This window comes from Heptranchias perlo, chromosome 8 (assembly GCF_035084215.1).
Source record: "Heptranchias perlo isolate sHepPer1 chromosome 8, sHepPer1.hap1, whole genome shotgun sequence".
NCBI lineage: Eukaryota > Metazoa > Chordata > Chondrichthyes > Hexanchiformes > Hexanchidae > Heptranchias > Heptranchias perlo.
The window spans coordinates 90434086-90456801 of NC_090332.1; the positions used below are offsets into that span (position 1 = coordinate 90434086).

The 22716-nt window shown below is 39.8% G+C and overlaps 1 protein-coding gene across 5 annotated transcripts in view; it reads left to right on the forward strand.

Annotated features, from left to right (window-relative positions):
* The window catches only part of vps54 (VPS54 subunit of GARP complex), an 88112-nt gene that overhangs the window by 44983 nt on the left and 20413 nt on the right, over positions 1 to 22716 (forward strand). For all 5 annotated transcript variants that reach the window (XR_010963724.1, XR_010963725.1, XM_067989522.1 and 2 more), the window contains exons 13-18: positions 3670 to 3799; positions 11584 to 11765; positions 14560 to 14672; positions 15047 to 15110; positions 18832 to 18937; positions 19518 to 19605. Coding sequence is in view for 3 of the 5 variants with exons in the window: in XM_067989522.1 (XP_067845623.1) it covers positions 3670 to 3799; positions 11584 to 11765; positions 14560 to 14672; positions 15047 to 15110; positions 18832 to 18937; positions 19518 to 19605 (683 nt within the window). In the remaining 2 variants the exon portion in view is untranslated. The remainder of the gene's footprint in view (positions 1 to 3669; positions 3800 to 11583; positions 11766 to 14559; positions 14673 to 15046; positions 15111 to 18831; positions 18938 to 19517; positions 19606 to 22716) is intronic.

Consider the following 22716-nt stretch of genomic DNA (forward strand, 5'->3'; position numbering starts at 1 on the left):
GTAAATCTACAAGCTTTCGGAGGCTTCCTCCTTCCTCAGGTAAATTTACCTGAGGAAGGAGGAAGCCGCCGAAAGCTTGTAGATTTCAAATAAAAATTGTTGGACTATAACTTGGTGTTGTAAAATTGTTTACAATTGTCAACCCCAGTCCATCACCGGCATCTCTACATCTAAATTATAATGACACACATGAAAATGATTTAAAAGTTAAAATCTGATTTAGTTGCTTACCACCTCTTCTTGCCCTGTGGTATTCTGCAGTTTTCAGTATGATTATCACTGAGTTTGGTGGCAAGACTTGTAAACAATTAGTCTCTTCCCTTGGTCAACAATTTGAGAACAAATTAACTCTACTTGGGAAATGTGTAATACTCTCTAAAAACAGCTTGATTATGGTTGAGTCCAGTTCTCAATAAAAATCCTGGAGATATTTTACACCTTAGGACTAGGGGAACTCGCACAACATCTCCTCAGTAGTACTCAGCAGTTCAACAAGTAACTTAAAATAACTCCATCAGAATGAAATCTAATGTTTAATAAGCAAATACAGTCTTGGACATGAATGAATTACATAATCATAGTAAAAATAGTCTACAGATTTTATTATACCTTGAAGTTTTTTGGAGAGATAGATTAGTAGAAAAAGTTGCCTGAAATTATAGTAAAGGACCCCAAATAATATTACCACAGTCACGTGTAGCTACAAGCAAGATGATCCCTTACGACTACAATTGATTTTAAGATTCTCCAGCAGCAAAATGTACAATTGTCACTGGCCTGTAAACAGACTTTCAGCATAATAATGATGAAGCTGGAGCAGTAGGTTATTATAGCTGCAGTCTGCTGATAGTAAGTTACAAGCACGTCATTCTTTTCCACAGTGAGAGTTTTTAAATTTGACAATACCGTACATTACTTTATAAAAATAAGAGACGTAGAATGCTTTATATCTCACTTGTATAAATTTATTAGCAACCTTGTCATGGCCGACTGATGTAGTTATTTTGCTGAAGTGGCTTAAGTGTGACTTTCCATAATTTTCCTTTTCTGATCAGACATACGCTGGAAAATGTAGGTGTACTTGTGTGTTTTATACCAAATAGCAGTGCATCTGATACCTAGGCAGTAGATATTACCTTTTTAAGACCATGTGACTGTAGAAGTATGCTAACAAATGGCACCTTTTAAACAGAAAAGATAATCCACTTACAAGAGTTCAGCGGATTATTGTGGCTTTACGTTAACAAGATTGAGGGGCCATACTGTAAGCCCATTGTTGCAATCTTCCTTGCCAACTTTTTTTTTTCTATTTAACTGAACTGACTTATCACCAAGTGCCTGTACACCATTTTAGGATAACAGCTTGTTCACCACGCTCAAATTTCGCGGTTTTCATGTTCATGTATTTCAGTTTTTTTAGAAACTTGTTTTCTGTTATAAAAGTTAAAGCTTGTTATGGTATCTAATTTTAGTGATAGTTAAGAATGATCGATTTTAAATTCATAAAAGCTTATCTTATGGAATGTTATGCATAGCTTTAGCACAAATGATTTCAAATGATAGAGCCCGTGGAATTTACCACATGATATGGCAGCATTTGATTCTGCAGTAGGAGAATCATTACCCTGCGGAGGCCCCCTGCAAAGGTTTGATTTGGGGCCTCTACATCTTCCTAGACAACGACGCTAAGTACTACTTAATCTGGTGTCAAATCTGCACGCGTATGTTTGTGAAAAGGCACGTTTGTAATAGGTAATGTAAAAATAGTTGACCCAGCGATCAGCGATCCGCTATTACCAGAGCGTAGTTGTCCTTTTCCCTGGTCCGCTCGGGCCCTAACTCCGTGCCTGTCTGCAGGTTCATTTATGGTAGTGGCAGGTGGTGCAGGATCTGTGCTGACCACTGGGTGGCATTATAACCACATTTCTTTATCAGAATAGCTGAGTGAGACCTTAGACACAACTGAGCCGTAACAACGACACTCAATTATTGCTGTGCTCGTGTGCAGCATATGTTTTACAAGTACTTTTTAGTGTGGAAATTTGTGTTAATGAAGGTAGTGCCTGCATGAAAATTTTGTTTTAAATGAAAATGCTCTTGATGTGCTCCAAATGGCTTGCTTTTAATTCTTTATTTTCTAACAAATTGGTATTTGAAGGTCACCTTCATAGAACCCAGAAGGTAGCCATTTAATTGATGAAGTGAAGCAGATGTATTCCAAACCTAAAGAGACCTGCAGCAATCCAATACCTTACTTAAACTAGTCCTATCTCTTAACTAATCCATAGTTTCCTGAGCAATTAAGGCCTGGCCTTTTTAATCATGGTGTACTTGGATTTTTTTTTATTTAAGAGGAATGGGTTTAGTAAAAACATTACCTCCCACTCAGCTTAGCAATAGGCCAACTACACTTGTCAGTCCTTGTTGTCAGACTGCTCTGTGAAGTGAGTTGGTTAGGTGCATTCACTTTACAACTACGATAAAATGCATGTTTTCCTGAATGCATCAACCATTGATTTCTCCAGAAACAAGTAACATATCCAACAGTAGTAAGAACATTGTGGTTGAGTATATATCAGTGTGGTTATTGTCTTTTAAAGGGCATCATCCTACTGGCAGGGAAGTAATCAATTATAGTAACCACTCAGATTAGGATTAACTGATACTATTAGTGTAGCATGATTTCAATTCATTGGTGGGTTAAAAATCCGGTGGGTTTCCTTTTCAGTAAAAGTATTTAAGAAGCTTTTCTATGGATTCTGTTTTCCTAAATTCAGAGCTACTGATCTTGACCAGACCAGAAAGGTGCTGACATGGGATGCATTTCTCCACAGGGAATGAATGAATCTGTATTGCTCTCACCGTTAATTATCACTTTTTGATTTTAGCACAGCTTGAGGGGCAAGCTGCATGTCCAGAATCTCCAGAATGGTGTACTTTAAATTCATAAAAGCAGTCATACAATACATTAGCTCCTCTGTGAAGCTTGCACCTTTTTTTCCAATTTTCTTTTTGTCTCCTGAAAGCATGTGTTCTTTCTGGAGGACTGTTCTATAGGTGTCAACAGGCTCCTTGGTTTCTGAAAACATCGCAGCTGCACCCAACCTGGTCTTTTCCTGACATCCGTGTGCATCGATAATGATCAGGAATGTTCAATAATGCTGCACAATAATTTGATTTTGAAAATTCATAAAAACAAATCTCTAATCATTTATAACTTAGCACATCCACACAATACATAAGTTCTTGTGACAAAATTAATGTTAATGCTTGGAATAATGGAAATATAGGTTGAGCTACTAAACCAGATTCACAGTTGGCATTGGCTACCAAAGGTTTTAAGCGTTTGCATCTCTGGGTCATATCTCGCTTACCATTGTGCAGTAGCTTAATTTCATTTGTTCTTGGTCTGGCTTCTAGATAGAATGTATATGAAAGTCAACTTCATGTGACTTGTAATCACTGGTGACCAGTTGTGGAATACTAATGGTTGGGCCAAATCCACATCCCAGGTTAGTCCACTCTCCGAGTTGGAGGATGATGTGTGGTGGGGAATTACCTCCAAGAACAAAAATGTTTTGGGAGATGAAAAGGGATCTTGGTGTTTTGTTTCTTGTGCTGAAACCATTACTTGAAGAATTCAATGAATCTCTCTGTCTTTGTTTTCAGGGTCAGTGATGATTTGAGACTGACAGAATTGGAACTTGGCAGAGTTGCCAACAACATTCAAGAACTTCTCTATAGTGCCTCTGATATCTGCCATGACCGGTGTGTTAAATTTCTGATGGCTAGAGCTAAGGTAAACTAAGTTCTAAAATGTGACATATGTTTTAATGTGTAATTTGATGTGTTTTGTATTAATCAGTAGATTGCTGAAGGCTTGATATTCTTCACATATTGTGTAAAATGCCATTTCTAAACTGCATAAAACTTTTTTGCAAAATTTCATGAGCATCAAAGCCACTGGTCAGTTTTCCCACTTATTGGTTTTAAGCCTTTCTGATTTTCTCCTTTCTAATGGGTTATTTTCTACTTTTGTTCAAATTGTGTAAAATCTTTCTCCTCAATTCCATTATTTCCTCGTTCACATTCCACCAAAAAAAATTGTGCCCAATAACTTTGTAGCAAAAAACAAGTTTCCAGTTGACATGGTATTTATTATGCAGATGCAAACTGAGAAGGAGGCTTTTGAAAATTGCTTTAAGTGTGAATTCTAAGGTGAGTGAATTGTCACAATGCTCCAAGGACTAAAATGGTAGATAAGTAACCTCCAGAAACCTGCATATCTGATGTCAATGCCTGGGCCTCCATAAGCTTTGCATTCGATTTAAAGAGCCTGCATCCTACTCCGCACGTGTACTTGTTTGGACTCACCTCCTGGGCCAATCTGCTCTGCTTCCAATTTCTTTTGTAAATTGAATTGACTCCCTAATACCCAGCCCTGCTAGCTATATGCCCTATACTCCAACCCTCAACCTGAAGCTCATTCTCATCCCTAAACCTCAGCCCTGGCTTCCTTCTAGACCAGCCTGCCCCATTTTTAGCCCTGCCAGATACACAGCCTGACCTACCTGATCAACCCACGAGGAATGCCATGGGACGTTCTCTATTCTGCTTAAAATGTGTTCCTGACCTTACCCCTCTCCCCAGCCTGAACCTGCTGTCAGTCAGACAGGATCTGCTATTCCAAGGCCAGCTGATATTGTTGGCACAAACTTGTCCCGTTGGGACTTTCACAAGGGTGTGTTTTTGCTAGCAAGATCAGTTGGGCTGGAGCAGCCTGTATTTTTGCCCAAGAGAAGAGTTGGGTTAGGTGCTGTAAGAGTGAATGCTACTACTTATATTGAAAAGCTTATTTTAAAAGAAAAATGACTTCAAGCTACCGGTGAAGAGGGAATTATGTGTAAACTTGGACAGTCATTGCTGACGACAGAATTAACCATAGTACGTGTGGTTCATGGTTTTTATGGGATGGAAAGTAGATGGAGTCACTCAGAATAATGCAACATAAGTCTGAGGAGCAATGATATTGGTAAACAATGTACAGTACGTGGGTTAACAAAAAAAAAAGAGATGCAGTGAGATTGCGATACAACGGAAACGACTTATATTGAGAGATTTCAGACACAATCTTATGTATCAATCTATTGGGTATAGTTATGTACATTTTTATTTTTATATAACTTGGTATATTTAGATTAATAGATCTGTCATTGCTTACAATGTGTTTGAGGTTGCACTGTTACAAGTAGGTCTCCATCTCTCATAATTAAACATACATCAGTTGGGTGTTAAAACAATTATTTATTCAGACACATAATTGAGGCCAGCCCAGCACTGCTACCTTCAATAACAAATTGACAAAAAGTCACAAAAATCACCTGTGTCAGCAGGTCATGGGTTCAAGCCCCACACCAGCGGCACTTCAGTGCGTTGCTGTCATTTGGATGAGACGTTAAACCACGGCCACACCTGCTCACTCGGGTGGTGCTACGCGAAGAAGAGCAGGGGAGTTCGCCCTGGTCTCCTGAACAATATTTTTCTCTCATCCAACATCACTAAAAACAGATTACTTGGTCACTTTTCTCATTGTTGTTTGTGGCATCTTACTGTGTGCAAATTAACTTGCTATGTTTCTCTACATTACAACAGTGAGCACACTTCAAAAATATTTCATTATCTGTAAGGCACTTTGGAGATTCTAGATTTACTGGAATGGTTCCAGGGATGAGGGACGTCAGTTACATGGAGAGACTGGCGAAGCTGAGATTGTTCTCCTTAGAGCAGAGAAAGTTAAGGGGAGATTTAATAGAGATATTCAAAATTATAAAGGGTTTTGACAGAGTAAATAAGGAGAAACTGTTTCCTCTGGCTAGAGGGTCAGTAACCAGAGGATACAGATTTAAGGTAATTGGCAAAAGAACCAGAGGGGAGATGAGAAGAAATTTATTTACTCAGCGAGTTATGATCTGGACTGCACTGCCTGAAAGCAGATTCAATAGTAACTTTCAAAAGGGAATTGGATAAATACTTGAAAAGGAAAAATTTGCAGGGCTATGGGGAAAGCGCAGGGGTGTGGGACAAATTGGATAGGTCTTTCAAAGAGCAAGTATGGGCACGATGGGCCAAATGGCCTTTTTGTGCTCTATCATTCTATGCTCTGAATTATTCCGGCACAAATCCTTGCCCGTTGCTCAGCTGTATCGGCATTTGGCTCTCAAGGTACAAGCTGACTGTTGTTTGGGGAGATTACCTTGTTTTTGTTTTCAAAATTGCTTCAGAAAAAATTGTTCATGCTTTAATTTGTTTGAGATGTTTTTTGCACAAATAAAGCCCAAATTCCAATTATTTTCACCACTCCTAAAAATGATTCCCCCCCAGCCGATCATAGAATCATAAAGGTTACAGTATGGAAAGAGGCATTCGGCCCATCGAGTCTGCGCTGGCTCTATGCAAGAGCAATCCAGCTAGTCCCATTCCCCAACCCTTTCCCCCTAGCCCTGCAAATTTTTTCCTTTCAAGTACTTATCCAGTTCCCTTTTGAAGGCCATGATTGAATCTGCCTCCACCACCCCCTCGGGCGGTGCATTCCAGATCCTAACCACTCGCTGTGTAAAAAAGTTTTTCCTCATGTCACCTTTGGTTCTTTTGCCAATCACCTTAAATCTATGTCCTCTGGTCCTTGTCCCTTCCGCCAATGGGATCAGTTTCTCTCTACCTACTCTATATAGACCATGTTAGATTACCTGTATTTTCCAGGCTAGACGTGTGGGGGTAGGGAGAGAGTGTGACTTGCAAACAGGGAGTCTTGCATGCTCTGAGTATCCAGGACTGCTGTCGGTCATAAAATTTTGTAGCACAAACGTATGCAGAGAAATGTGGCATGCTATCGTGCGTCTGTTCAATTGACTGATGGTTTTAAAAGTTATACGAACTCCAGTGGTAGGCCTCCAATAGAAAAACATTGCTAGAGGCATTTCTAATACTGAAAATGTCAGTGTATCGAAGTTTAATTTTCCTGTAAATTTTGCAACTTTATCACTTGTTACAAACCTTTTCCCAGTACTGTAATGGTTATTTTTCTGAAATCTGTCAACTTCATTGTCGAAGAACATAAATGCTTAGGAACTGAGAGCGTTTGCCTTTGTAACTTTCTGTTTAAAGTTACCCCTAAGATTGCTAAGAAATTGTTACACAAAACTATTTTACAGAATTGTAAGTTGTACTGTATCAAACGTGTTCAAAAATCAATATGATGGAAGTTGGCGTTTGTTGCACAAAATCTTCAACGGAATGACTAAAAGTGAAAATGCATTTAAATACTATAGCAGAGAGGACTGCAACCTGAAAATTATAATTAAGATTAAGGATTCTAAAAATGGTGCATCTTTTGTTTTTCTGTTAAATTTCGAACTATTTAACACATTCAGATATTGGTCAAAATAATTTTTTCCAAAGTTAAATAGTAATCTGTTGCTTGGTCTTCAGTGTGGTGGTCTCCAGGGGGCCAGCTTGAAACTATCCTGACTATCGTTCAAATTTCATTATCCTTATTGCATCACAAGGTAGTGAACTTTGCAAAAGCAGAGTGCTGAATACTGGGTCGAAGGAAATGAAAGTTAGCAAAAGGACTGTCCCCTAAAAGTGCTTTTTCTATTACTCAAATCTGGCGCACTGATGATAAATGCCCTGGAGAAGTCTGATCAAAACACAGAATTTTTAAAAAATGGTGTAACTTTGTGCCCATCCATTGCTGAGGAATGGAATAGTTTTCCACTTCAGACACCTGTTGTCAAAATCAAACATTGCTAGGTATAGCATGGACCAGGTAGTTTTATTGACCTCAAATTTCCTGGGAAGTTTCAGTGTAACTAGAGCACAAGACCGTTGCACTTTTTTTTGCTGAGGTAATTCGTGCATAACTGATTTACGCTGAAATATCACTATGCACAAATTTTGTCGCTCGTTTCCACCGCTTCTGCGATACGTCGCCAAAACCCTCTCACTCATAGTCCCTTCTCCATGCAAAAGACCAGTTCATGCAAGTTTCCTGGATTTATGCGAATAATGCTCTGGCATAGATTTAAGACCAACAATTTAGGTGCAGCACAGCCTGAAGTCACTTGATATCAGCATAACTGAGAATTCGGAGATTGATAGCAATTTTCTTCTCTTCGTATTTTTCTTGCTGTGACCTACTTAACCAAAGATGTGGACCATCTCAGTCCACCTGAAATTTTTCAGACCCCTGATGCCCGACCCCCCCCCCCCACCAAGTGTTCAGAAAAACTAAGCAGCTGGAACGGCCTTCCCAATGGGTATATCTCAGTTCTGCATAATAAAGGCCAAGAGGTGCACCAGAGGCTCTGAGATTGAGGCTCCATGGCAGAAGACAGCAGCCCACTGGCTGTTACCCTGATTGACGCTGCATTTGCACTTGTTTTACACAGCTTTTTATGTCCAAGTGTAGGCAAATGAACTCCGTAAGCAATTTCAGCGAACGTTCCCGTTGGCAAGATCGGCGCAGAAACGGGTTTAAATTTCCGTGTCGGATCAAAGAAATTTGGGGCCATTAACTTTTCTAAAACTAGTGTTATGGATGTACCCTCACTATGTATGGTGATTGATTATTGATATGCCCTCAAAATGCATGCTTACTTAGCCATGAGAGAAAGTATCACATAATAGACTTTTAAGCTAAATTAAAGCCCATGGGATTAAAGGGACAGTGGCAGCGTGGATACAAAATTGGCTAAAGGGACAGAGAGCAGTGGTAATGTTTTGTTTTCAGATTGGTGGGAAGTATACAGTGGTGTTCCCCAGGGGTCAGTATTAGGACCACTGCTCTTTTTGATATATTAATAACCTGAACTTGAGTATAGAGGGCATAATTTCAAAGTTTGCAGATAACACAAAACTTGGAAATGTAGTGAACAGTTTAGAAGATAGTAACAGACTTCAGGGGGACTTAGACAAACTGGTGAAATGGGCAGACACATGGCAGATGAAATTTAACGCAGAGAAGTGTGAAGTAATACGTTTTGGTAGGGAGAATGAGAGGAGGCAATATAAACTAAATAGTACAATTTTAAAGGGGGTGCAGAAACAGAGATCTGGGGGTGTATGTACACAAATCTTTGAAGGTGGCAGGACAAGTTGAGGAGGCTGTTAAAACAAGCTTACGGGATCCTGGGCTTTATTAATAGAGGCATAGAGTACAAAAGCAAGGAAGGTATGCTAAAGTTTCATAAAACACTGGTTACGTCTCAGCTGGAGTATTGTGTTCAATTCTGGACACCGTACTTTAGGAAAGATGCCAAGGCCTTAGAGAGGCTGCAGAGGAGATTTACCAGGTACCTGGGATGAGGGGCTTCAGTTATGTGGAGACACTAGAGATTATGGGGTTGTTCTTAGAACAGAGAAGGTTAGGAGGAGATTTGATAGAGGTGTTCAAAATAATGAAGGGTTTTGACAGAGTAAATAAGGAGAAACTGTTTCCAGTGGCAGATGGGTCGGTAACCAGAGGACACAGATTTAAGGTGATCGGCAAAAGAACCAGAGGCAACACGAGGAAACTTTTTTTAACGCAGCGAGTTGTTATGATCTGGAATGCGCTGCCTGAGCAGGTGTTGGAAGCAAATTCAATAGTAACTTTTAAAAGGGAATTGGATAAATATTTGAAGGGAAAAAATTTCCAGGGCTATGGGGAAAGAGCAGGGGCATGGGACTAATTGGATAGCTCTTTCAAAGAGCAGGCACGATGGGCCGAATGGCCTCGATCTGTGCTGTAACATGCTATGAGATACTAACATATAATGTTAGTGTCATATAAAGAGAATATAGGTTGGGACCATTGAAACTGTTGAAGTAGTCCGATTATGGTGTATTACTGTGATAGTCAGGTATAATGAAGAAGACGCACTTTTGAAGATTAAACTCAGATTGTTCTTCCTCTCATTTCCTTCCTCCTTAATTGACTTACTGGAACGATCCTCATTTCCTTGAACTGTGTAAGTGTTGCTAATCTTAATTACATGATCTTTACATACTGTCAAGAAACTATAAGCAGTTTTAAGTGAAAACTCAAATGTTGACAGCTCTACAGATTATTTTGTTTGCTATAATTTACTTTAGATTTAAGTGGCCTGGAGGATAGTGAATTTTTGATAAGTTCACCATCCAAAATAATCAGGTATTCTACAAAGCAAGAACTGTGTTGAAATGAAGTGCTGTGTTCTGTACGGGGCTGTGTCACATTGCATCACTTCAGTGATATGCTTGCTGTTAATGAAATATTGAGGCTTTTGCGACTAAAAACTTGGTATTTTCCATTTCAAAAATTTACCAACGTCTGTATCGTGTAAATAATACTAGATGGTTGTCTGTGAATTACAGTAATTGAGCTGATGGCTTCAGCTGGCAAATGATCAAGTTTCAATTCCACAGTTTTTGATCTCATTGAAACGCCATTGTAATACATAGGCAGCCATCAAGAATCTTCGGTATATTGTTTAAAAAAAATAAGCAGCCTATGTGATCCAAACAATGGTATTTCTGGTCTTTGGTTTATGACAACACTGTGTGTACTTTGGACTCAGCAATATATGGGAGCTGTGACCTAAACAGCATGTTAAATGGGAAACTAATAGGGGGGAAAAGAGAACAAATGAAGTTAGCACTCTGATGCTCTACTGGCCTGAGAAGTAGGCCAGTTTTCGTACCCCACCACAGCCCCAGTTTGAGATTAGCTAGTTGAGTAGAGTACAGAGATTGAATTTGCAGTTGCTAACTTGTGTTGAACAGTGGGGCTACAATTGGTAGGATCCTGGCTGAAAACTTCCAAACTCATTTCATGTCGGAACTTTACAACTGGCAGGGAGAAGGGACTTTCATTCTGCCAGGCTTATCCGCTGACCATTTTTCCATTAACTCAGGGGTTTACGAGTCCTCCCACTCTGTTCCTTCTTAACTGATCATTATTCAACACAATACATTCCTTTGCTGATTCCACTCTACATTCATTAACTTTTTTCCGGATTGTACATCCTCGGGTCTCACAACCTCCAGTCCTCTCGCAGTGACATGGATAAATAACTACATTTTGATCATAGAGTCATAGAGTCATACAGCACGGATAGAGGCCCTTCGGCCCATCGTGTCCGCGCCGGCCATCAGCCCTGTCTACTCTAATCCCCGTGTTCTTCAGTGGAGTAATGAAAATCTTGTTTTTTCATTCAATTTCTTCATGTCCCTTGCATGTATAATCATGTAATATATCTTTGGCACCATCCTTAGTCCTCCATCAACCATCTTGGCCTCACTGATCTTTTCAGACTTGTTGGTGCCTACACTCAAATGCAAGCCCAGGTAAAAGGACAGTATGCTCTCTATGTTGCTCAGTCCACTGTACAAGGTTGAACTTTTTTTTTTAAAAAAAAGTGTTAAGACTCAAAACCAAATTCCGGGATAGTTAATTACATGGAAATTAATTCAAGAGGGAAAAGGATAAATATTCACTTTAGTTATACAGTAATGTATCTGTGTTGTTGCCTTAAGTTGTTTACATTTAAATTTTTTCTTAAGGATGGTTTCCTCGAAAAGCTGAATTCCTCTGAGTTTGTGGCACTGTCACGATCAGTGGAAACATTTGTTCAGGAGACGGAGAAGATTTGTGACAGACGAAGCATGTCACTTCGTGGAGCCCTGCAAAGCCAGGCCAATAAGTTTGTGAACCGATTCCACGAAGAGCGGAAGACAAAACTTGGGTAAACACAACCATCAGGGCAAAAAGTGCAATTTGAGCTGTTCACAATAGGGAGTAAACTGGTTTTGGAACCAAAGGGAAGTTGGAGTAGCCCCTTCTTGCAGTACAATTTCTCTGATCTAAAGAAGGGGTGAACAGACACATTTACTGAGGCATATTAGGTTGGAAAGGAACAGGAAGCATGTCATGAGGGAAGACAGCAAGGGCTTAAGGCATAAGGGCATCAAAAGCATGAGGGATTCAGGTGTGGGGTATCTGGTAATGAGGGGAGTCAGACACATGTGGAATAACCTCCCACCAAATGTAATTAAGGCATTACATTTCTATTAAAAATGCACTTGAAATATTATATTTTATTGTGATTAAAAAAGGCAATGAGTCCAAAATCTTAATCTGTGGGTTTTTGCATTATTATGTATGCGTACTCTAGTATATTCCCCATGGTGTTGCAAGTACATCAAGGAGCAAGGGCCAGGAGCAAACAGGATGACAGTTTTAGGGTCGGGTGAGGAGTTAGTGACAGCTAAGGCTGGTCAAACAGTCGGAGGCCGGAACATTGAGCAAGGGGTGGTGGTGGGACATCCATGGTGCCTCGGAACACAGGTGGCTGGGGAAAAGAGAGTAACATGGCTGTGGTGTATTTTTTGATTGATTCTGGCCATCTGACTGATCAACAATTGAGGCATTGTACAATCATGTATTCTTAATATACTAATACTGTACATTTTTAATTTGAATTGTTACATTGTTGTAAAGACTATGAACATGGTCAGTGGTCTGAAGATCCAAACTGAGCAGAGAAGCTAAAGTGAGATGTCTAAAAGAGGCATTTGATAAATCCAGGGCTAATAGTGCAAATGAAAAATTAAGCCAGATACAGAGGGGAAGCAAAAAGGACCAGAAAGACTGAGGGTACGAAGGAAGACTGGCAGGTAGCTTAAAGGGAAATAAGAGAACGATTTTATAAACATATAAAAGGCAAAAGAATAGTTAAAAGAAAGGTAGGACCATTTAGAGATGTAAAGGGAAATCTTACGAAGGAATGGCAGAGATATTAAATGACTACTTGGCCTTGATTTTCACAGAAGACAGTAGTAGTGGGAATGAAAGTGTGCAAGAAGTGAGAGGGGAGCAATTAGATAGGATTACTATGGATAAGTAGTACCGGAAAAAATGGGTGCAACTCAAAAGTGGGAAATGCACTGGGCCCTCGTGCCACACATTCTGAAATACTGATGGAAGTTAAAGAGGAAAGAGGCTCTGACCACAGTCTTTGGATGTGGAAGTTGTCTCATAGGACTGGAGGGTTACTGATGTAACACCTCAGATCAAAAGATAGACGAGTCAGCCTAAGATCGGTATTGGGTAAGTTTCTGGAGATTATAATATGGGGTCACAATACTCCCATAGAAAAACACAGCTTAATTAAGGACAACCAGCATGGGTTTGTAAAAGGCAAGTTGTGTCTGACAAATTCAGTTGAGATCTTAGAGCAAATAAAGGGTGTATTGATAAGGTACATGTAAATAATGTGTGTATGGATTTTGAAAAGCCATTTGATAAAGTGCCATATAAGATGCTTCTTGATCAAGTTGTGGCACACTGTATTAAAGGGAGTGTGGCAGCAGAGATAGGAAGAGGCAGAGGTGGGGAATACTGATGGCCAGGCCAGGCTAGGCATTAGTCGAAGTCCGATTAGGCTGTTTCTAGTGATCTGATGGGAGGAGTGGTTAAAATATCAGAATAGTGGGGCAGAAGGCTTTCGGGGCTTGAAGCTGAGCTGGAGTTGAAGGGGCCAAGCTGTGATTGTGCCTCAGTTGAAGGCTGGTAGACAAAGACAGTCTAATAGGCAGAAAAACAGCATCAAGAGCTTTAATTCTGTAATGCAAAGGCACAGTGCCATGGTCAGCAATAGAAATAAACTGGAGCTTTGGAGCTGTTTTCTGGTCCTGCTATCTGGTTGAAGGGCTAGTGGTTCCTGGTTGAGGGATCTGAGTTATTGAACGAACACTACAATTGTGCATTTCTGTGTTCTTGGACATGTGCCTTTTAATAATGCAGCTTTAAGGAACATATCTACCCACATTTATCAATATCTGAAAAAGTCATAACTCAAATAAGTGCAGTTTTTAACATTGGAATGTGATCTAGTTTTACTGGGAAAAATAAAGGTACATTACAAGAAAATGTTGAATCTAGAAGCAGTGGCTCAGAGTAATTGACATGGTGGAGACCTGCTACACAATTAGAAAAAAAAATCTAATTTGCAGACTCAATAAAATGCCCTTTGTTTTGAATGCAAGTAATTTTAATTTACATGGTCAGGCACAAGCCTGCAAGCCAGTTCCCCAAGAAATCATTGCCACTCCTTGGTTACAACAACATTAATACATCAATTAATATGGACAAAAACACATTAAAGTTTAACTAGAATTCTTTAGAATCATTTGACGTTTTTGCAGAAAGGACATGAAGGATGAAACCTTTTTTGTTATGTGTTTCTTCATCTATTTCACTTCCTTACTTTTGGGAAAAAATAACAGTGCAGAATGAAGAATTGAGAGTTTAATTCTATGATACAAAAATTCCTGTGGTTTTGTTTGTATCCAAGCACGAGATTGTTTTGCTATAATGCATTGACTTCCTTAGCAAGCTGTGATACTTCAAAGTAAAGAAAATCAAAGTACAGTGACTTCAAAAAGTTTCGCAAATAGTCATAGCTTATATATAATTATGAAAATTCGAATCTAGTTTGATTGGGAGCCTGATCTGTCAATGTTTTTATTTTGCTATAGCCTTTTGTTGGATAATGAGCGTTGGAAGCAGGCCGAAGTTCCAGCTGAGTTTCAGGACTTGGTAAATTCTATTGAGGATGGAGTGATCACTTTACCTGAGAGAAAAGCTGCAGGTCAATTCTTTGCAAATTTTCAAAAAAAACAAATATATCAACTTCTATCAGATTTTACTTGTTGGAGGAAATGTAACTACACACTTCATAATTAATAAGTATGGAAATAAGTCTTACAATTATATAGAAATATATTGAAAAAAATTAAATGCAGAACGTCTATTATTTAGCATGTGAAAAAATTAGCATCCTGTGAGAATTACACTAAACTAAGCCTGTGAGAAAAAGGCAACTTTTCCTGTATAATTTTCTTAATGCTTTATTAATTTTGCACAATCTTCATTTTTCAAAATACCATCCAAGTACAGATAGTTTAAAATTTGTGAATATAGCAGAAATAACATTGTATTAAAAGTGATTTGTTTACTTTTTAGCTCCACAAGAAAAAAAGCCTGCAGATTTCCTGGCTGTGGATGGACAGAAATATACTGTAGTTGGGTAAGGTGCCATTTGTTATAGTGCGGGCTTTCTGGCAACTCTTCTGTGCTCTTGTTTCCGTAAGTAGAACAGATTTCCTATAAACCAAAAGCTGGACCTTAATACATGTTGAGAGGGTTAGCCTGCTGCGACTAACAGTCACCCAGATTTACTGTATAATGCACTGGAGATTACATGTCCAGCCCATTCCCCTATTTTAGAACATAAGAAATAGGAGCAAGAGTAGGCCATACAGAGCAGGCCCCTCGAGCCTGCTCTGCCATTCGATCAGATCATGGCTTATCATCTACCTCAATTCTACTTTCTCTCCCTATCCCCATATCCGTTGATTCCCTTGGTGTCTTCTACAAAAAGTGGTAAATACCACACTATTCAACTTGGTTCAGGCTAAAACTAATAGATCTATTTACAAGTAAGGTAATACACAGAAGCCGTAAGGTACAGCAAGAAAACAGTAGTGCAGTGCTTAAAAACAAATAAAATCTATCCATAAGTGGTTAAAATACCCTCTTTAAAATATATGCTGTCTTATATTCTGTGTAAAAGTCCATTGCAAACTTCCCAATGTCAAATCATACATGAGGTGATGCAATTCCTATGTTGCGCTTAAGTTCAACTTCACAGTGTACTGAACTGAATAAAGATATTGAGAGAACTCTTCATGTATTCCAGACCCACAGCCTCTTCTCAATCTATCGAGCAAAAAGGCACAATGGAGCATTCTGTATACACAATGACTTGAGTAGATGGTGCCAACTTGTCCAGCTATCGTAAACCTATTAATGTTTGATTAACACTGGGCACAAGCCCCTGTGTCCCAACTAATTTACAGATCAAACAACTTGACCTGTGTGTCTGACAACTGAGCTGCAATCTCTGTTTGATTGTGGGGAAAAACAGCTTTCAATATAACTTGATTTCAAAACGATCACCTAAAACAGACATCTTTCTGATGAGACAGGTTGGAAATACTGCTTTCATCACACCATTCACTGTGAGGTAGCAAAATATTCTTCAAAGCAGTCTTTCAGTTTCTCACACGACCCACTACATTACTGCTTAGATAGATTTGTACATGTCCACTGAAGAAATGGTAAAGATCTTTCACTAAACATAATGTAGATATAATAGGACTCTTCATACCAGACAGTATATAAGATATTTAACTAGGATGGTTAGTGCAGCACTAAAATGTTCATCATGTATTACTGTATTATCTGATGGGTTAGTACATGTACCTGCATATCATTTAAAATATTGTGTAATTTTTGTGGAATAAAGAAGGTAGTCCAGTAAATAACTAGTTTACAAAGTAACATTGCACCAAGAATTGATGATTTATGAAGACAAACTCTCCCCAGCAATTCCTCACAGAGCGAGTTCCCAATCTCACCAGGGCTCTGTGTGATAAGGTGGGAAAATCTGAGGAGCAAGCAGTGAGCTGAGAGTAGGTCACCAGCCTGCTCACTGGGAATGAAGTGAGGAGCCAAAAAAAGCTAATAGAAAAAACAGTGCAGTGGATTTGAGAGTAGACGACTGGATGCAAGGTGAGGGGCTGTGACGTGGCTCTGCCTTCACATGTCTTCACAAGTGTTGATTGCAAGTCTTAGCTGTAGCCTTAGGAGTGTACCTAGTGGGGCTAAAAGCTTTCCATGGGAGATGGGGAAATTTGGACAATGGATCACCTGGAACACCTCATTGTAGCTGGCTCAAAAGAAGCATGGAATAGCATTGGTGTCAAATAGGGGAGAGAAGGCTGAAAACGTCACCTTTTTTTAAGAAAAAAAGCTTAAAGTGGATTAGAGCAGCATCTATTGCCTCTGGGACCTGAGTTTGAATACAACCTCAACTTTATCTGTAAAGCCCTATGTGAATTGAGTTTGGCATGTCTGTACTTAATTCAGAGTGAGCAAAATGCCAAAAATCATTTGAAGAAGCTCTATTACATATAAAATAATGGTCCTTAATGTAATAAATGGTGTACTTGCTGAATGGTTTGTACATAGTTTGTCAATAGCCTGAGCCATAGATGTCAAACTAGAGAACCCTAAAGGGTAGGCGGGAGCTTTAAATTTCTGTTGTCTGGACATTCATATGATGCAAGCATAGTCTCTTGAAAATTCTGTATTCTATATTTTTTTCCTATGTTGTTGACGTACTAGCGTTTTATTCACTTTACCGTACACTAATAAAAATGTTTTCTGAAATAATAGCAATGTCTTCCATTGAGTAGCTGACACCATCGTTCAGAAATTAGTATGGGTGTCTCCAGGAATGCATTAATATTTACAGGGGATCACCCACACAGAAAAATTTAAAACACACAAGTCTAAGCACTGACAGTTTTGAGAGCTTCTTTTGACATTAGTTAATGTTGTAACTAGTGGGGTGCCACAAGAATCCGTGCTTGGGCCTCTGCTATTTACAATCTATATTAATGATGTATACATTACACTCAGTCCCTTCATCTAAGTTTGCTGACTATACAAAACTAGGTGTGAGGAGGACACAGAGTCTGCAAAGGGATATAGACAGGTTAAGTGAGTGGGCAAGAAGTGGCAGATGGAGTAAAATGTGAGGTTATTCATTTTGGTAGGAAGAATAGAAAATCAGAATATTTTTAAATGGTGAGAAACTATTAAATGTTGGTGTTCAGAGAGGTTTGGGTGTCTTCACACAAGAAGCACATAGTATGCAGGTACAGCAGACAATTAGGAAAGCAAATGGCATGTTGGCCTTTATTGCAAGGAGGTTGGAGTACAAGAGTAAGGAAGTCTTACTACAGTTGTACAAAGCTTTGGTGAGACCTCACCTGGAGTACTGCGTACAGTTTTGGTCTCCTTATCTAAGGAAGGATATACTTGCCTTAGAGGCGGTGCAACAAAGGTTCTCTAGATTAATTCCTGGGATGAGAGGGTTGTTCTATGAAGAGAGGTTGAGTAGAATGGGCCCATACTCTCTGGAGTTTAGAAGAATGAGAGGTGATCTCATTGAAACATATGAGATTATGAGTGGGCTTGACAGGGTAGACGCTGAGAGATTGTTTCCCATGGCTAGAGTCTAGAACTAGGGCATAGTCGCAGGATAAGGGGTCAGCCATTCAAGACTGAGATGAGGAATTTCTTCACCCAGAGGGTTGTGAATCTTTGGAATGCTCTACCCAAGAGGGCTGTGGCTGCTGAGTCATTGAATATATTCGAGGCCGAGATAGATAGACTTTTGGACTCTAGGGGAACCAAGGGATATGGGGATCGGGCGGGAAAGTGGAGTTGAGGTCGAAAATCAGCCATGATCTTACTGACTGGCGAAGCAGACTCGAGGGGCCGTATGGCCTACTCCTGCTCCTATTTCTTATGTTAATTTCACTGCACCGGTAAAGATACCCAAAGTCTGCAGAAATTATATATAATAAAAACACGTAGCACAATTTTAAAATCGGACTAAGAATAAGTTTCATGACAAATATTTAATCCTTCAAGTACTAGTCACTATTTGTTGTTCTGACCGTATATTACTAATGTGTTATCAGCTGAGTGTCGGGCTTGAGGATGCTTTCTCTTTAAGAACTGTGCATAATGCAATATGGCCAGTATGTTTTACCTGAGTTCTGGCTTATTTGTTTATATAGCAACACTACTGTTTGGTGATAGTTATCTTTTATGGACATTGTAACTTTGGGGAGATGGGGATTCATAATTCTTCATTTCTTTTATCTTGACAGGACCGTTTTGCTGTTAATAAGAATTATATTTGAATACTGTCAGTGTGTCGACGACATCCCTTCTATTACTACTGACATGCTTACTCGCCTCGCAGACTTATTAAAGGTACTCGGTATTCATTTAAAAATTACTTGTTATAACAAAGTAGCTTAGCTGTGATGTTGCCCACAGTTGATTCGCCTGCCAGCATTCCCACAAAGAATGATGACCTGGGCAAGGTACTGGGAAGCTTCTAGGTCTTGTGAAAGAGAATCCCAGTGCAAGTTGCTGGCTTCAAGAGTAGAAAAGTAAGGAGAGAAAAATAAAAAATTAGCTTCTGTTGCAATTCTTCAGTTTTGTTTGAACGTTTCTTCTCATTGAGGTGAGACATGACTGTGCTGGTGAATGAAGCACTGTTCCAGTTTAGGATCAGGAGCCTTCAGGTCAGCTGTAACATGGACCGAATGCAGAATTAAAAGTCTCCCTACCCTGTCCCAAAATTCTCTGTTTAAAATTAACCTCTGTTGAGCATCTGCTGCACCAATGTGGATCCTTTGTATAACTCTTATGATTTATTAATGATTTGGGATTGTAATTAATTTATGTTGGCATTTATTACCATACAGGATGTTGTTCTAAGCAATAACTTAGTAAATTCAAAGCATTTCAGAAAGACTCATGATATTTTTAATTATTATTGTTTTAGCATTTTAATTCACGAAGCTGTCAGCTTGTGCTTGGAGCAGGCGCATTGCAGGTTGTGGGACTGAAAACAATAACTACCAAGAACTTAGGTACATATTCTTTTTGTCTTTCTAAGTTTACAACTAAGTTAAAACTTACAGAATTTATTATTTTTGTATCTGGATTCATTTTAATAGATTATCAGCTCTGTGTTCATAGTATAGCAATGTCTTTCCCATTTTCTGAACATTATGCTAATATAATTAATCCAATGGGTTTTCTGTGTTGTGGATTTTTTTATATGTACTTTAGTGACCTTGGAAGTCCTTCACTCTAGTGCAGAATCCATTGAATCATTTGTTAATAACCATTACTCAATAGAACCATAATGGGTACTGCTTTTGAAAGAGTTTAAGGAATGCCTAAGTTTAACATAGTTAATGTCTGCTTGCTAGCTAAGGTTAGCTTTTATTAAAGGTGAAAGGAAAGGAAAGCTGTAGTTACAGTGCATGTCTGCCATCAGCTGGGGAACCATCAGCAAAGTCTCCTGATCAGCACACGTTCCTTTTTGTGGATCCCAGTTGGGAAGCTTGCGAGTGGGATATCTCAGCAGCTAGTCCTTCCATGTACTCAGCCTGTACAAATATTTTAATGGCTCAACTGTATTCCTGCACCCAGGAAAACACAACATGCTAATCTTTGCTACTATGTATAGCAGAGTTTGGATATGTACTTCACTACGTTCTCTGCCAGTACAACGTCCCTAAAGCCCCTCAACACCAAATGTAATTTTCATTTCCAAGCGTTGTTTGAGTTTGTGAACTGAAAATGCTTAATTTTATGCTCTGTATCATACATGCTCATAATATGAAGCCAGAGCCCCAGGAGACAGATTTAATACTGTACCCTTTTAAAGGGGAAGATGTTATATGAGTAAGTACTATCAATAGAACCTTTTCATTTACTAAGCCAGTACACAGCAATATTAGCCAGTACTACGTCAGGGAACAAATGTCAGCTTTAGATCCACATCCAGGAGTGGAAAGGAAGCTACTTCTGATTTTGGCAATGCAAATGTTTGACGACTAAGATCACAATGTATGTGAACTTGAGTGTGTGTTTGGCTTCTGCCTGCCCTGGAGTGTGTGGTGCATTGTAATACAACAATCTCATCGTATTTGCATAAATTAGATGTGTGAAACATAACTCGGAAGAGAGAACGGCAGGCAAGAGTACTTTGCATTGTACTAGGAAAAAATGACATCAAAACAAGTCAGAGTATGAATTTCTACTCTGTACTATCTTGCAATGTTAGTTTATCTCTGAATAGATTAAAACTAACACTTTGCATGTTTTGGTTTTGAATTACTATATCCTATCTGAATATAGTGCCTTTGATAAAGTACCACACAAGACTTTTGGAGAAGATCAAGGCGTAAGGAATTCGGGGAAGGGTAGCAAATTGCATTTAAAAACTGGTTAGAAGAGAGAAAAAGTAGGAGTTCAAGTCAGCTTTTCAGAGTGGTTGGAAGTGGGTGGCGGTGCCCCACAGGGTTCTGTCCTGGGACTGCTGATCACAGTACATCAATGATTTGATGTGGAGATGCCGGTGATGGACTGGGGTGGACAAATGTAAGGAATCTTACAACACCAGGTTATAGTCCAACAGTTTTATTTGAAAATCACAAGCTTTCGGAGGCTTTCTCCTTCGTCAGGTGAAGTGTGGGATTCCATGAAGGTTACCGCATTTATAGTCAGAGAACAATACCTGGTGATTACAGATAATCTTTCCAACTGCCCGTTGTCAAGGCAATCAAAGTGTTCAGACAGAGAGACATTACATACAGGACTACTGAATATACAAACAGTCAGAACAAAAGACAGAGAGAGAGAGAGAGAAACATCCGAAAGGGAGAGAAAGACAGAGAATGACCCGTTGTATTAAAAACAGATAACACTTTTTTCGCTGGTGGGGTTACGTGTAGCGTGACATGAACCCAAGATCCCGGTTGAGGCCGTCCTCATGGGTGCGGAACTTGGCTATCTATTTCTGCTCGACGATTTTGCGTTGTCGTGTGTCTCGAAGGCCGCCTTGGAGAACGCTTACCCGAAGATCGGTGGCTGAATGTCCTTGACTGCTAAAGTGTTCCCCGACTGGGAGGGAACCCTCCTGTCTGGCGATTGTTGCGCGGTGTCCGTTCATCCGTTGTCGCAGTGTCTGCATGGTCTCGCCAATGTACCATGCTCCAGGGCATCCTTTCCTGCAACGTATGAGGTAGACAACGTTGGCCGACTTCAGCAGTCAAGGACATTCAGCCACCGATCTTCGGGTAAGCGTTCTCCAAGGCGGCCTTCGAGACACACGACAACGCAAAATCGTCGAGCAGAAATAGATAGCCAAGTTCCGCACCCATGAGGACGGCCTCAACCGGGATCTTGGGTTCATGTCACGCTACACGTAACCCCACCAGCGAAAAAAGTATTATCTGTTTTTAATACAACGGGTCATTCTCTGTCTTTCTCTCCCTTTCGGATGTTTCTCTCTCTCTCTCTCTCTCTCTGTCTTTTGCTCTGACTGTTTGTATATTCAGTAGTCCTGTATGTAATGTCTCTCTGTCTGAACACTTTGATTGCCTTGACAACAGGCAGTTGGAAAGATTATCTGTAATCACCAGGCATTGTTCTCTGACTATAAATGCGGTAAACTTCATGGAATCCCACACTCACCTGACGAAGGAGACAGCCTCCGAAAGCTTGTGATAGTCCAACAGTTTTATTTGAAAATCAATGATTTGGATATAGGGCTAGGTGGAGTGGTGTCCATATTTGCAAATGATAGTAAAATAAGAGGCATGGTAAATAATTCGAGGGACCAAAGGAAGTTGAAGCGTTTGCAACCATCTTCAGCCAGAAGTGCCGAGTGGATGATCCATCTCAGCCTCCTCCCGATATCCCCACCATCACGGAAGCCAGTCTTCGGCCAATTCGATTCACTCCACGTGATATCAAGAAACGGCTGAGTGCACTGGATACAGCAAAGGCTATGGGCCCCGACAACATCCCAGCTGGAGTGCTGAAGACTTGTGCTCCAGAACGAGCTGCGCCTCTAGCCAAGCTGTTTCAGTACAGCTACAACACTGGCATCTACCCGACAATGTGGAAAATTGCCCAGGTATGTCCTGTCCACAAAAAGCAGGACAAATCCAATCCGGCCAATTACT